Below are 17753 nucleotides of genomic sequence, written 5' to 3'. Positions count from 1 at the left end.
GTACAGACCATCACTAATATTAAGATTATAATTCTTTGTGTATTTAATAATAGAAGATTCAATGATATTTCTCTTGGTGATAGAGTTAGAGTTAACAACTGAGATGGCGTTACTCCAGTCAAAACAATGATCATAGTTTTTAACATGATTAAACAAGGCATTTGATTCCTGTCCCGTTCTTATACTATATTTATGTTGCTTAAGTCTAACAGAAAGATCCTTACCAGTCTGACCAACATAAAATTTATCACAGTTTCCACAAGGAACTTTATAGATGCAACCAAGAGAATTTTCTGGTGAATTCCTGATTAAGATATTCTTTATAGTATTATTGTTGCTAAAGGCAACATTTACATTAAAGGATTTAAGCAACATGGGAAGCAAAGTGAAATTATTATTAAAAGGGAGAACTAAAAGATTCTTGGTGTTAATGGGAGGTTTGGGCTCAACTCTATAAAATGATTTCTTTGCTAACTTAAGGGATTTATCAATGAAAGATCTAGGGTACTTTAACTCAGATCCAATAGAATATATCTTCTCAAACTCATCATCAATAAACTCTGGACTGCAAATACGTAATACCCTTAGGAACATAGATTGAAATGATGATAATTTAACTCTGTCATGTTGAGATGAGTAATAATGGATATATGAGCATACATTGGTGGGTTTTCTGCATATGCTAAACTTAAACTTGTTTCCTTGTCTATGGATCATGGAATCTAAAAATGGTAACATACCATTATTTTCATTTTCTACAGTAAATTTGATGGAAGGTACTAAATTGTTAAGTAAGGGGAGAAATATTTGTAAATTTTCATCTGTTGGCCAAACACAAAGAACATCATCTACATACCTAAACCAAATTGCATTAGAAGGTAAGTTATCCTTTAGTAAATTTGTTTCAAAAAATTCCATATAAAGATTACTAAGTACAGGTGAAAGAGGGTTACCCATTGCCATACCAAATTTTTGAGCATGATAATCTCCATTAAATCGAAATACACAGTCTTTTATGCACAATTTTATCAGTTCAATAAAATTAGACTTTGAAACAGGTAATTGAATATCATCCAAGACATCAAATAAATATTCTAAAAGGTCATCAACTGGAACTTTAGTGAAAAGTGAGGAAATATCAAAGCTAACTAGTTTGAAATCAAAATTAATGTTGATATTGTTTCACTTTGCTTCCCATGTTGCTTAATCCTTTACTGTAAATGTTGCCTTTAGCAACAATAATACTATAAAGAATATCTTAATCAGGAATTCACCAGAAAATTCTCTTGGTTGCATCTATAAAGTTCCTTGTGGAAACTGTGATAAATTTTATGTTGGTCAGACTGGTAAGGATCTTTCTGTTAGACTTAAGCAACATAAATATAGTATAAGAACGGGACAGGAATCAAATGCCTTGTTTAATCATGTTAAAAACTATGATCATTGTTTTGACTGGAGTAACGCCATCTCAGTTGTTAACCCTAACTCTATCACCAAGAGAAATATCATTGAATCTTCTATTATTAAATACACAAAGAATTATAATCTTAATATTAGTGATGGTCTGTACAAATTAGATAACTTTATTGTTGATAAGATTTGTAAAATGATAAGTTTATGAACGCTCGTTGTATGTTTTGGACAATCACATGTTTACCAAATGGCGTCCTAGCTTCGTCTCTTCGATGTATATCAACTGACTGTTACATTCCTCTCTTGTGTCTCCCCTGATGATGTGATTATTACACGAAAGTGCACTTGGGAACTTTTCGTGTTTCATTTTCCTCGTGGACTCATAGGAATATATATATATATATATATTTACCTATTTATTTTTTTTTTTGCTTTGTCGCTGTCTCCCGCGTTTGCGAGGTAGCGCAAGGAAACAGACGAAAGAAATGGCCCAACCCACCCCCATACACAATGTATATACATACACGTCCACACACGCAAATATACATACCTATACATCTCAATGTACACATATATATACACACACAGACACATACATATATACCCATGCACACAATTCACACTGTCTGCCTTTATTCATTCCCATCGCCACCTCGCAACACATGGAATACCATCCCCCTCCCTCCTCATGAGTGCGAGGTAGCACTAGGAAAAGACAACAAAGGCCCCAAAGGCCTCTTGGTAAATCTTTCCTCACTCATCCTCCCCATGTGCCCAAACCATTTCAAAACACCCTCTTCTGCTCTCCCAACCACGCTCTTTCTATTTCCACACATCTCTCTTACCCTTCCATTACTTACTCGATCAAACCACCTCACACCACACATTGTCCTCAAACATCTCATTTCCAGCACGTCCACCCTCCTGCGCACAACTCTATCCATAGCCCACGCCTCGCAACCATACAACATTGTTGGAACCACTATTCCTTCAAACATACCCATATTTGCTTTCCGAGATAATGTTCTCGACTTCCACACATTCTTCAAGGCTCCCAGGATTTTCGCCCCCTCCCCCACCCTATGATTCACTTCCGCTACCATGGTTCCATCCGCTGCCAGATCCACTCCCAGATATCTAAAACACTTTACTTCCTCCAGTTTTGGTCCATTCAAACTTACCTCCCAATTGACTTGACCCTCAACCCTACTGTACCTAATAACCTTGCTCTTATTCACATTTACTCTTAACTTTCTTCTTTCACACACTTTACCAAACTCAGTCACCAGCTTCTGCAGTTTCTCACATGAATCAGCCACCAGCGCTGTATCATCAGCGAACAACAACTGACTCACTTCCCAAGCTCTCTCATCCACAACAGACTTCATACTTGCCTCTCTTTCCAAAACTCTTGCATTCACCTCCCTAACAACCCCATCCATAAACAACAACCATGGAGACATCACACACCCCTGCCGCAAACCTACATTCACTGAGAACCAATCACTTTCCTCTCTTCCTACACGTACACATGCCTTACATCCTCGATAAACACTTTTCACTGCTTCTAACAACTTGCCTCCCACACCATGTATTCTTAATACCTTCCACAGAGCATCTCTATCAACTCTATCATATGCCTTCTCCAGATCCATAAATGCTACATACAATGCTGCATATATATATATATATATATATATATATATATATATATATATATATATATATATATATATATATATATATATATATATATATATATATATAAATATATATATATATATATATATATATATATATATATATATATATATATATATATATATATATATATATATATATATATATATATATATATATATATATCCCTGGGGATAGGGGAGAAAGAATACTTCCCACGTATTCCCTGCGTGTCGTAGAAGGCGACTAGAAGGGGAGGGAGCGGGGGGCTGGAAATCCTCCCCTCTTGTTTTTTTTTTTTTTATTTTTCCTAAAGAAGGAACAGAGGAGGGGGCCAGGTGAGGATATTCCCTCAGAGGCCCAGTCCTCTCTTCTTAACGCTACCTTGTTAATGCGGGAAATGGTGAATAGTTTGAAAGAAAGAAAAAGAATATACATATATATATATATATATATATATATATATATATATATATATATATATATATATATATATATATATATATATATATATATATATACATATATATATATATATATATATATATATATATATATATATATATATATATATATATATATATATATATATATATATATAAAACTATTCAGGCAGGAGTCCTTACCCTTTTGGCAAGTCAATCACGTAGAAGAATAAGATTACCGGACCCAGAATAGAACCTGAGGATGACCCGTGTTTGGTTACTTTTTGTGATTGTTATTTGTGTGTTACGGGGAGAGATTTACATGCGGTTTTGATCCTAAGCGTGACGGTTAGGAATGCTGACCGCTACACCACGGAGGTGTGTGTGTGTGTGTGTGTGTGTGTGTGTGTGTGTGTGTGTGTGTGTGTGTGTGTGTGTGCGTGCGCGCGCGCGCACCAATATAAGAAAAATATACTGTCTGGAGGCAGCAACATGGCTGATTCCTATCCGGTTCTCACCAGGCGGGTGAGAACAAGGAGGAGTTGCTGGACATGATGGTGGCTCCAGCCTGGCCCACCGTCCTGACGGTCCGGGTTGAGGATGGCCAGTCTCTTGTGGTGTACACCGCCACCGTGGCAGGTGAGTCTACATGACGCATTACCTTACTCTGTCTGTCTGTCTCTCTCTCTCTCTCTCTCTCTCTCTCTCTCTCTCTCTCTCTCTCTCTCTCTTCCTTAAGGGGTGGCAGGCGGCCACCCACCAGGGAAGTAAGTTACCGGCACTTCCCGCCTGGGTTTCGGGGAGAGAGTTAGCACTTCAGTGGTTATCATGTACCACTTCTTTAACAAATGTGGCTGTCATATCTTCCCGCCTGCTGATGGCATTTAGTCTACAGACATACAGTCTCTCCTACTACATAACACCTGATAACCCTTGACTCACAGGGTGTGCTCTTCCCGATTACGTTTTCCTGTGGTGAGCACCACGCGCTAGCACTGACTTTTGAAAAAAATCCCGTCCTTAGGAGATACACCATGTCTGTGTCTGTTTGTCTTTCAGTCTGTCTTTAACAGCCCATCCCATTCACTCTTCCTCACACATAACTATAATCCCACCCCCTCCTCTCTCTCTCTCTCTCTGTCTCTCTCTCTGTCTCTCTCTCTCTCTCTCTCTCTCTCTCTCTCTCTCTCTCTCTCTCTCTCTGGTGAGATGCCAATGTGACCTTCCAATCATCTGCTTCAGCAGCCGCAGACCGAGGTTCCGATGCCACGCCAGGCGCCACCTGCTCGTCCAGTTTTTGCACGTGTTAATGAGTTTCTGTCTCACGTGGTGTACGTACAGGGAGACAGCACACCACCCAAGGGATGTGAATCTTCGTAGGCCACCAGTCTACCTTCCCTCTACTTATCTACTGATCACGTATCGACCTATGAAGTATCTGTAAATATTTCCCACGTATTTATCACTTATCCACCCTTGAAGTTATCACTTGTTATTGTCTTTCAACGTATATCTCGATTATTATCATTTATCCACGTATTTACCACCTTTCTCCCAACGTATTTACTACCTTACATCATACACCCACGTATTTATCACCTATCATCATCTACCCACGTATTACTATTTACATTTATCTATCCACGGATTTATCACCTATTATCATGTACTCACGTACTAGCACCTACTATCATCTACCCACGTATTTACCACACTTTATTATTTACCCAAGTATTTACCTCATTATTATCATTATTATTATTATTATTATTATTATTATTATTATTATTATTATTATTTATCATTATTATTATTATTGTTATTATTATCATTATTATCATTATCATTATTATTATCATCTATATCTATGTTTATTATACTTTGTCGCTGTGTCCCGCGTTAGCGAGGTAGCGCAAGGAAACAGACGAAAGAATGGCACAACCCACCCACATACACATGTATATACATACACGTCCACACACGCAAATATGCATACACGTCCACGCACGCAAATATACATACCTATACATCTCAACGTGTACATATATACACACACACAGACATATACATATATACACATGTACATAATTCATACTGTCTGCCATTATTTATTCCCATCGCCACCTCTCCACACATGAAATAACAACCCCCTCCCTCCTTATGTGTGCGAGGTAGCGCTAGGAAAAGACAACAAAGGCCACATTCGTTCACACTCAGTCTCTAGCTGTCATGTAATAATGCACCGATACCACAGCTCCCTTTCCAAATCCAGGCCCCACAGAACTTTTCATGGTTTACCCCAGATGCTTCACATGGCCTGGTTCAATCCATTGACAGCATGTCGATCCCGATATACCACATCGTTCCAATTCACTCTATTCCTTGCACGCCTTTCACCCTCCTGCATGTTCAGGCCCCGATCACTCAAAATCTTTTTCACTCAATCTTTCCACCTCCAATTTGGTCTCCCACTTCTACTCGTTCCCTCCACCTCTGACACATATATCCTCTTGGTCAATCTTTCCTCACTCATTCTCTCCATGTGACCAAACCATTTCAAAACACCCTCTTCTGGTCTGTCAACCACACTCTTTTTATTACCACACATCTCTCTTACCCTATTATTACTTACTCGATCAAACCACTTCACACCACATATTGTCTTCAAACATCTCATTTCCAGCACATCCACCCTCCTCCGCACAACTCTACCTATAGCCCATGCCTCGCAACTATACAACATTGTTGGAACCTCTATTCCTTCAAACATACCCATTTTTGCTTTCCGAGATAATGTTCTCGACTTCCACACATTCTTCAAGGCTCCCAGAATTTTCGCCCCTTCCCTCACCCAATGATTCACTTCCGCTTCCATGGTTCCATCCGCCGCCAAATCCACTACCAGATATCTAAAACACTTCACTTCCTCCAGTTTTTCTCCATTCAAACTTACCTCCCAATTGACTTGACCCTCAACCCTACTGTACCTAATAACCTTGCTCTTATTCACATATACTCTCAAATTTCTTCTTTCACACACTTTACCAAACTCAGTCACCAGCTTCTGCAATTTCTCACATGAATCAGCCACCAGCGCTGTATCATCAGCGAACAACAACTGACTCACTTCCCAAGCTCTCTCATCCCCAACAGACTGCATACTTGCCCCTCTTTCCAAAACTCTTTCATTCACCTCCCTAACAACCCCATCCATAAACAAATTAAACAACCATGGAGACATCACACATCCCTACCGTAAACCTAAATTCACTGAGAACCAATTACTTTCCTCTTCTCCTACACGTACACATGCCTTACATCCTCAATCAACTCTATCATATGCCTTCTCCAGATCCATAAATGCTACATACAAATCCATTTGTTTTTCTAAGTATTTCTCACATACATTCTTCAAAGCAAACACCTGATCCACACATCCTCTACCACTTTTGAAACCACACTGTTCTTCCCCAATCTGATGCTCTGTACATGCCTTCACCCTTTCAATCAATACCGTCCCATATAATTTACCAGGAATACTCAACAAACTTATACCTCTGTAATTTGAGCACTTACTTTTATCCCCTTTGCCTTTGGCACTATGCAAGCATTCCGCCAATCCTCAGGCACCTCACCATAAGTCATACATACATTAAATAACCTTACCAACCAGTCAACAATACAGTCATCCCCTTTTTTAATAAATTCCAATGCAATACCATCCAAACCCGCTGCCTTGCCGGCTTTCATCTTCCGCAAAGCTTTTACTACCTCTCTGTTTACCAAATCATTTTCCCTAACCCTCTCACTTTGCACACCACCTCGACCAAAACACCCTATATATGCCACTCTATCATCAAACGCATTCAACAAACCTTCAAATTACTCACTCCATCTCCTTCTCACATCACCACTACATGTTATCACCTCTCCATTAGCCACCTTCACTGAAGTTCCCATTTATTCCCTCGTTTTACGCACTTTATTTACCTCCTTCCAAAACATCTTTTTATTCTTCCTAAAATTCAATGATACTCTCTCACCCCAACTCTCATTTGCCCTCTTTTTCACCTCTTGCACTTTCTCTTGACCTCCTGCCTCTTTCTTTTATACATCTCCCACTCATTTGCAGTATTTCCCTGCAGCAATCGTCCAAATGCCTCTCTCTTCTCTTTCACTAATAATCTTACTTCTTCATCCCACCACTCACTACACTTTCTAATCTGCCCACCTCCCACTCTTCTCATGCCACAAGCATCTTTTGCGCAATCCATCACTGCTTTCCTAAATGCATCCCATTCCTCCCCCACTCCCCTTACGTCCTTTGTTCTCATTTTTCCATTTTTACTCAGTCTCTCCTGGTACTTCCTCAAACGTCTCCTTCCCAAGCTCACTTACTCTCACCACTCTTTTCACCTCAACATTCTCTCATCTTTTCTGAAAACCTCTACATATCTACACCTTCGCCTCCACAAGATAATGATCAGACATCCCTCCAGTTGCACCTCTCAGCACATTAACATCCAAAAGTCTCTCTTTCGCGCACCTATCAATTAACACGTAAACCAATAACGCTCTCTGACCATCTCTCCTACTTACATACGTATACTTATGTATATCTCTCTTTTTAAACCAGGTATTCCCAATCACCAGTCCTTTTTCAGCACATAAATCTACAAGTTCTTCACCATTTCCATTTACAACACTGAACACCCCATGTACACCAATTATTCACTTAACTGCCACATTACTCACATTTGCATTCAAATCACCCATCACTATAACCCGGTCTCGTGCATCAAAACTACTAACACACTCACTCAGCTGCTCCCAAAACACTTGCCTCTCATGATCTTTTTTCTCATGCCCAGGTGCATATGCACCAATAATCATTCATCTCTCTCCATCAACTCTCAGTTTTACCCATATCAATCAAGAGATTACTTCTTACACTCTATCAAATACTCCCACCACTCCTGTTTCAGGAGTAGTGCTACTCCTTCCCTTGCTCTTGTCCTCTCACTAACCCCTGACTTCACTCCAAAGACATTCCCAAACCACTCTTCCCCTTTACTCTTGAGCTTCGTTTCACTCAGAGCCAAAACATCCAGGTTCCTTTCCTCAAACATACTACCTATCTCTCCTTTTTCTCATCTTGGTTCATCTACACACATTTAGACACCTCAGTCTGAGCCTTCGAGGAGGATGAGCATTCCCCGCGTGACTTCTTCTTCTGTTTCCCGTTTTAGAAAGTTAAAATACAAGAAGGGGAGGGTTTCCAGCCCCCTTTCCGTCCCCTTTAGCCGCCTTGTACGACAGGTGAGGAATGCGTGGGAAGTATTCTTTCTCCCCTATCCCCGGGAATATTATTATTATTATTATTATTATTATCATTATTATTACTATTATCATTATTATTATCATTATCATTATCATTATCATTATCATTATCATTAGTTTTTATTATTATCATTGTTATTACTATCATTATTATTATTGTCATCATTATAATTATCATTGTAATTATTATCATTATCATTATCATTACTATTATTGTTATTATTATTATTTCTATTATCATTATTATTATTATTATTATTATTATTATTATTATTATTATTATTATTATTATTACTATTATTATTATTATTATCATTATCATTATAATTATTATCATTATCATTATCATTTTCTTCATTATTATAAATATTATCATTATCATTATCATTACTATTAATATCATTATTATTATCTATCAATCCATCTGCCATCAGTTATGATGATGGACACACCTTTCACTATCTACCCTCGTCTCTACCACCTATCATTATCTACTCACATATTTGTCACTCATGATCATCCACGATGCAGGTGGCGAGGCGGGAGGTCTTGATGGAAGTGACCAAGAGGCAGCCGACACCAACTCTCTCCTGGTCGTTCTGGTGTTGATGGTCGTGGTCGTCGTGGCCGTGGTTGTGGTAGTACTTATTGGCCGGAGGAGATGGCTGCAGGTCAGTGGTGGGACGACTATCGCTCCAGATAACACGATGAAGTTTTTAGAAAGCAATGATTTATTACGGGTTTCTGTACTTGTTCCTACGATGTTCTGGTCGATAAGATATTCTGTCTATTATGTCAACGTGATATTCTAATTTCACATCGATCTCATTCGGGATTCACAGAAAAATTTGAATAACTCTCCAAGTTGATATTCTGTTCCGAAAATGAAGTGAGATGAGGGACAGACCACGTCCTAAGTAATCTAAAACTTCTCGAACCTGTTGATGATCTTAAGGCACCTTCTTCATAATTATCGATTGTCTATCACACAGAGTGAGGTAGTGGCCCATTCTGAAAACACCAGCATCGCTAGCATTCTCATGACAGTCGATGTGGGAAACATTCTTGACAAAAAGCTTTCCTCAATCAGGGGAAGAGGATCAAGACCCAAGGACAAACGGCAGTCATTCTTTACGAGAAAAGTCATTTATGGATGACTTTTTTATTCTTACTTATACCGTCTATAAATAATCATTATCGTCTATCTTTTGTGTGTTACTGATGCACCATGAGTGATACCATCTGAGTGGTCAGGGGATGATGGACTGCCCTGTACATTAATTAACTAGAAAGTTGTTGTGTAAAACCCTTGTATTGCCTGCGGTGTACCAGTGTTACTGAGAGTGAAGTAAGGTCGGATGCAAATATTCATTTGAAAATATCGTCTGACTCAAGACCATGAAAACTCGTCATAAGAGATCCTGGATTCTTCTAAGGGTCATGACTCAAGCAAAATCGAATTAAACTTGAGTTTCGAGGCTAACACCATGCAGTTATTGTAGGTGATGACTGCGCACACGATACACAAAAAAGTCTACTGTTAAGTTCCAGAGCCGAGGGTGGAAAATCTCTTTTCTTTTTTTATAAGTAGTGAACCAGGTAAAGATCAAGGTTAAACCTTGTTATACGGGACATACCTCAGTTAAAATCGAAACTAGAGTTAATGGTCTTTGTGTTTTCCAATGCCTTAAACACAGAAAATAAGCTGTATAGAGACTCATATGTATCCGATGGACGACTTAGGTTAAGTTGCAGATTAAAGTGCGACTCCCGAAGACTGATAGACGGACGAAAACGGAACACGACGTACGGACGACCACCGTGGTCACGAAAGTATCTGCTGCGCTACGCAGGCGAGATAATAACGGAGGAGCAAGTTTTCTATGTATTATTTACTTGTCAGCTCAGTCAAACAAACAGATGAAGACAGACTACACAAGAGTACCTGTGATGAGGTTCGACCATTAGGTAGGCCTAGCACGTAGCGCTCATTGCATAAGTGATAACCAGCGTGTCCTCAGGCGATCACCAGAACTAACGTTGCTTAACTTCCATGGTCGTTTGAGACAGTCTCAAGGTCTCGAAGTATCTTACAAAACTGACATTTTTATGATCACGCGAGTAGTTTTGAACAGATCTCATGGTATGTGTACTATAAGTGTTCTCTCATGAATCCACCTTCTTTTTGTAAATAATCTGAATTGATTTTCCGACTAAGGGAGAAGGGAGGAGACTGCTCGGTATGAGGAGAGGTGAGGTTGGGAGACGGTGGGAGATGGAGGACCTCCGTCAGAGCAGCAGTGAGGGCGCCTTCACAGATGATCCTCTGGTGAGATTACTTTTCCTGTTAAGTACTTATACTTTATACTCTGATTACAAAGTACAAGTTACACTGAGACGAAGTTATTCCCTTCTAGAGCATGGCTCCTCCTAAATAATAAAAAAAGATAGTTAAATTATTCGAAAAACAAAACTATTTTCTTAGTAATATCTGTGTCGAGATTATCCGTATCTCTACTGTAAACAGCATATTTTACCCTTTTTTCAACTAGCATCATTTACCATTACAATGCAGTTATATGTAGATACGATATTCAGCCACGGTCAAGGTCTGTATCACCTCACCGTTTGTGTCATCCTCAGGTCTGTGGGAAGTTGTGGGCGGCGGTGGCAGGAGGAATAAAGGAGGAGGTCGAGGAGTTGTTGTCCACCCTGAGGCCGGACCCCAGGGTAGTTCCCCCCGGGCGTGACACTTCCGCTTACACCGAGGCGCACTTCAGGGGCAACAGCGAGGTCCTCGCAGCCATCCATGCTCACACGAAGCACGAGATGACTCTGCCGACTGACGATGTCGTGGAGGAGGTCCTTAAGGTTTGTGAAGGAATTCAATCATGTAACTATATATTGATATCTTCAAGTGATCAGTGTGAGGTTGTGGTATGTTACCTGATGGAAGAACATACAACTCTCTGGTGTAGCCGTTAGCGTTGTTGAACGCCTCACATTCACGGGCCGTCTGTTGTTAGTCGAGTCCGCATAGGGTCAAATCTTGGTCTAGGCAGCCAATCCTTATTCAGCCCAACTGTTTATGAAATTAATGGGTACTGCCTTAGGTAAGGCATACACTTATCATTATTTATTTTCATTTTACTTTGTCGTTGTCTCCCGCGTTAGCGAGGTAGCGCAAGGTAACAGATGAAAGAATGGCCCAACCCACCCACACATACATACACGTCCACATACGCACATATACATACCCATACATCTCAACGTATACATATATATACACACACAAACACATACATATATACACATGTACATAATTCATACTGCATGCCCAGATTCATTTCCGTCGCCACCCCGCCACACATGAATTAGCAACCCCCTCCCCTGCATGTGCAGTAGGGTTGAGGGTCAAGTCAATAGGGAGGTAAGTTTGAATGGAGAAAAACTGGAGGAAGTAAAGTGTTTTAGATATCTGGGAGTGGATCTGGCAGCAGATGGAACCATGGAAGCGGAAGTGAATCATAGGGTGGGGAGGGGGCGAAAATTCTGGGAGCCTTGAAGAATGTTTGGAAGTCGAGAACATTATCTTGGAAAGCAAAAATGGGTATGTTTGAAGGAATAGTGGTTCCAACAATGTTGTATGGTTGCGAGGCGTGGGCTATGGATAGAGTTGTGCGCAGGAGGGTGGATGTGCTGGAAATGAGATGTTTGAGGACAATATGTGGTGTGAGGTGGTTTGATCGAGTAAGTAATGTAAGGGTAAGAGAGATGTGTGGAAATAAAAAGAGCGTGGTTGAGAGAGCAGAAGAGGGTGTTTTTGAAATGGTTTGGTCACATGGAGAGAATGAGTGAGGAAAGATTGACCAAGAGGATATATGTGTCAGAGGTGGAGGGAACGAGGAGAAGTGGGAGATCAAATTGGAGGTGGAAAGATGGAGTGAAAAAGATTTTGAGTGATCAGGGCCTGATATGCAGGAGGGTGAAAGGCGTGCAAGGAATAGAGTGAAATGGAACGATGTGGTATACCGGGGTCGACGTGCTGTCATTGGATTGAACCAGGGCATGTGAAGCGTCTGGGGTAAACCATGGAAAGTTCTGTGGGGCCTGGATGTGGAAAGGGAGCTGTGGTTTCGGTGCATTATTACATGACAGCTAGAGACTGAGTGTGAACGAATGGGGACTTCGTTGTCTTTTCCTAGCGCAACCTCGCACACATGAGGGGGGAGGGGGTTGTTATTCCATGTGTGGCGAGGTGGCGATGGGAATAAATAAAGGCAGACAGTATGAATTATGTACATGTGTATATATGTATATGTCTGTGTGTATATATATATGTGTACATTTGAGATGTATAAGTATGTATATTTGCGCGTGTGGACGTGTATGTATATACATGTGTATGTGGGTGGGTTGGGCCATTCTTTCGTCTATTTCCTTGCGCTACCTCGCTAACGCGGGAGACAGCGACAAAGCAAATAAATAAATGAAATATATATATATATATATATATATATATATATATATATATATATATATATATATATAAATATATATATATATATATATATATATATATATATATATATATATATATATATATATATATATATATATATATATATATATATATATATATATCCTCGATAAAAACTTTTCACTGCTTCTAACAATTTGCCTCCCACACCATATATTCTTAATACCGTCCACAGAGCATCTCTATTAACTCTATCATATGCCTTCTACAGATCCATAAATTCTACATACATATCCATTTGCTTTTCTAAGTATTTCTCACATACATTCTTCAAAGCAAACACCTGATCCACACATGAGAAATACTTAAAAAAGCAAATGGATTTGTATGTACCATTTATGGATCTGGAGAAGGCTTATGATAGAGTTGATAGAGATGCTCTGTGGAAGCTATTAAGGATATATGGTGTGGGAGGCAAGTTGTTCGAAGCAGTGAAAAGTTTTCATCGAGGATGTAAGGCATGTGTACGTGTAGGAAGAGAGGAAAGTGATTGGTTCTCAGTCAATGTAGGTTTACGGCAGGGGTGTGTGATGTCTCCATGGTTGTCTAATTTGTTTATCCATGGGGCTGTTAGGGAGGTGAATGCAAGAGTTTTGGAGAGAGGGGCAAGTATGCAGTCTGTTGTGGATGAGAGAGCTTGGGAAGTGAGTCAGTTGTTGTTCGTTGATGATACAGCGCTGGTGGCTGATTCATGTGAGAAACAGCAGAAGCTGGTGACTGAGTTTGGTAAAGTGTGTGAAAGAAGAAAGTTGAGAGTAAATGTGAATAAGAGTAAGGTTATTAGGTACAGTAGGGTTGAGGGCCAAGTAAATTGGGAGGTAAGTTTGAATAGAGAAAAACTGGAGGAAGTAAAGTGTTTTAGATATCTGGGAGTGGATTTGGCAGCGGATGGAACCATGGAAGCGGAAGTGAATCATAGGGTGGGGGAGGGGGCGAAAATTCTGGGAACCTTGAAGAATGTGTGGTAGTCGAAAACATTATCTCGGAAAGGAAAAATGGGTATGTTTGAAGGAATAGTAGTTCCAACAGTGTTATACGGTTGCGAGGCGTGGGCTATGGATAGAGTTGTGCGGAAGAGGGTGGATGTGCTGGAAATGAGATGTTTAAGGACAATATGTGGTGTGAGGTGGTTTGATCGAGTAAGTAATGTAAGGATAAGAGAGATGTGTGGTCATGAAAAGAGTGTGGTTGAGAGAGCAGGAGAGGGAGTTTTGAAATGGTTTGGTCACATGGAGAGAATGAGTGAGGAAAGATTGACCAAGAGGATATGTGTGTCAGAGGTGGAGGGAACGAGGAGAAGTGGGAGACCAAATTGGAGGTGGAAAGATGGAGTTAAAAAGATTTTGAGTGATCGGGGCCTGAACATGCAGGAAGGGTGAAAGGCGTGCAAGGAATGGAGTGAATTGCAACGATGTGGTATACCGGGGTCGACGTGCTGTGAACGGATTGAACCAGGGCATGTGAAGCGTCTGGGGTAGACCATGGAAAGTTTTGCTGGGCTGGGATGTGGAAAGGGAATTGTGGTTTCGGTGCATTATACATGACAGCTAGAGACTGAGTGTGAACGAATAAGGCCTTTTGTGTCTTTTCCTAGCACTACCTCGCCCGCGTGCAGAGGGGAGGGGGGTGTCATTTCAAGTGTGGCGGGGTGGCGACGGAAATAAATAAAGGCAGCAAGTATGAATTATGTATATGCGTATATATGTATGTGTGTGTGTGTATGTATATGTATGTATCCATTGAAATGTATAGGTATGTAAATGTGCGTGTGTGGACATGTATGTGTATACACTTGTGTACGTGGGTGGGTTGGGCCATTCCTTCGTCTGTTTCCTTGCGCTACCTCGTTAACGCGTGCGGCAGCGACAAAGTTTAACAATGATAATATGATATGTGTGTGTGTGTGTGTGTGTGTGTGTGTGTGTGTGTGTGTGTGTGTAAGTTCTTTACAGGATAGCAGTTTTATAACCCTAGATTGCTAGAGGATCATTAGTTCCACATTTATCATAATGCTCATTAAACATGAACTTCAAAATATCGAACGTGTTGTCAACCGCCTTATGAACGTCAGGTTTACGAGCGTCGGGTGAAGGAAGTGTTCGAGGCGTCGGAACGAGGCCAGTACCACGACCATGGTGGCGTCGACCTCCTGCTGCGGGGGTACGGCCTCCCAGGCACCGTCAGAGACCACAAGGGGTTCTCTCTCCTACACCACGCCGCCAAGGCCCGGCTGCCCTGGCGGAAAACCTCTCTGGCTTCCCGTCGATCTCCGCAGCCTTCTACAGCACCACCAGTGTAACCCCAACGCTGTAGACCACGCAGGTGAGACGAACTGATTTCCCGTTGTAGATCTTTGCAGCAGATGACAGCTGTGCAGTTGATGTAAAGAGGGGCGAGTAACTTTTCTAACTTCTCTCTGATACTTTCCTTCCATTGTTGTGTGGTTAGTACAAACAACCACTAAGTTCAGTCTAGGTAACATTTGTGTCAGTCTAGAGAGCAGGGTCCATGCACATGCCGTCGTTCTGATTTGCATGATAACTCTACGATAGGTAGCATCACTTACAGTCTTAATAGTCACAACGGTAGATACGTCCATCAAGTCATGTGTTACTGGTACCTTGTTGGTTTATAGACAAAGTCTTACTAAACTGTGTCTTGAGTAAGTAAACGATGGAGATACCTTCTGCCCTCCTGTTCCCTCTTGTAGCACTACAGTAAGTGTAAAGTGAACCCATGGCTTGGTTCTAGAGGTAAAGAACACATATCCAGTTACAGAGAAGTGGTGTAATTACTTCCAGGACAAACAGCGCTGCACGTGCTGGCTACATCGGAGGGAGGCGATAACACATGGTTGACTATGGCTGCGACGCTGCTGGAGTTCGGAACTGACCCTGGCATTTTAGACTACAAAAGCCGCACTCCCGAGGAGGTCGCCAGACTTAAACGCAACAGTGAACTGGTCAAGATGCTGGCGACTGTAAGCAACAAAATTTTTGCAAGGTGTAGCAACAGAGAAGTTTTTCCCCTACACATATACACAGCCTCCTCTCAACCAGCCATCATCAGTGTTGTCAATACTCAGATCTTTATAATACGCTTCTCGTCAGTTTACAACTGAATATATTTTCTCCCGTCTTCAGCTTTTGGCTACTACCACTGCTACTATAACTACTACTGCTCTCGATGTTAACACCACTACTACTACTATGTCATCATTACTATTATCATTATGATGATGATTATTATTATTATTATTATTATTATTATTAGTATTAGTTTTATTATTATTATTATCATTATTATTATTATTATTATTATTATTATTATTATTATTATTATTATTACTATTATTGTTATTATTATTATTATCATTATTATTATTATTATTATTATTATTATTATTATTATTATTATTATCATTATTATTATCATTATTATTATTATTATTATTATTATTATTATTATTATTATTATTATTATTATTAATAATATTGTTATTATTATTATTATTATCATTATCATTATCATTACTATTGATCATATTATTATCATTATTATTATTATTATTATTATTATTATTATTATTATTATTATTATTATTATTATCATTATCATTATTATTATTATTAGTATTATCATTATTAATATTATTATTATTATTATTATTATTATCATTATTATTATTGTTATCATTACTATTATATTGTCATTATCATATTATTATTATTATCATTATTATTACTATTATCATTATCATTATCATTATTATTATTATTATTATTATTATTATTATTATTATTATTATTATTATTATTATTATTGCTATTGTTATTATTATCATTATCATTATTATTATTGTTTCTATTATTTTTTTTTTTTCATACTATTCGCTATTTCCCGCGATAGCGAGGTAGCGTTAAGAACAGAGGACTGGGCCTTTGAGGGAATATCCTCACCTGGACCTCTTCTCTGTTCCTTCTTTTGGAAAATAAAAAAAAAAAAAAAAAAAAACGAGAGGGGAGGATTTCCAGCCCCCCGCTCCCTTCCCTTTTAGTCGCCTTCTACGACACGCAGGGAATACGTGGGAAGTATTCTTTCTCCCCTATCCCCTATCCCTATTATTATTAGTATTAATATTGTTATTATTATTAATATTATTATTATTATTATTATTATTATTATTATTATTATTATTATTATTATCATTATTATTATTATTATTATTATTATTATTATTATTACTATTATTATTATTATTACTATTAATATTATTATCATTATCATTATCATTATTATTATTATTATTATCATTATTATTATTATTATTATTATTATTATCATTATTATTATTA

General features: G+C 39.0%; 1 protein-coding gene across 2 annotated transcripts in view; it reads left to right on the top strand.

The window, feature by feature from the left end:
- Window positions 1-17753, top strand: part of LOC139754957 (uncharacterized) — a 58741-nt gene that overhangs the window by 21637 nt on the left and 19351 nt on the right. The window contains exons 4-9 of one of the 2 annotated variants that reach the window (XM_071672781.1): window positions 4040-4157; window positions 9390-9529; window positions 11077-11187; window positions 11502-11729; window positions 15470-15720; window positions 16200-16401. In XM_071672781.1, the coding sequence (XP_071528882.1) occupies window positions 4040-4157; window positions 9390-9529; window positions 11077-11187; window positions 11502-11729; window positions 15470-15697 (825 nt within the window). In that variant the 3' untranslated portion in view covers window positions 15698-15720; window positions 16200-16401. Of the gene's footprint in view, window positions 1-4039; window positions 4158-9389; window positions 9530-11076; window positions 11188-11501; window positions 11730-15469; window positions 15721-16199; window positions 16402-17753 lie in introns of those variants that run through there. The other variant, XM_071672782.1, reaches the window with a different exon arrangement.

Source organism: Panulirus ornatus, chromosome 18, assembly GCF_036320965.1.
Source record: "Panulirus ornatus isolate Po-2019 chromosome 18, ASM3632096v1, whole genome shotgun sequence".
Lineage (NCBI taxonomy): Eukaryota > Metazoa > Arthropoda > Malacostraca > Decapoda > Palinuridae > Panulirus > Panulirus ornatus.
Note: the sequence above shows the minus strand (reverse complement) of the source record. Positions and strands in the feature narration are given on the sequence as shown.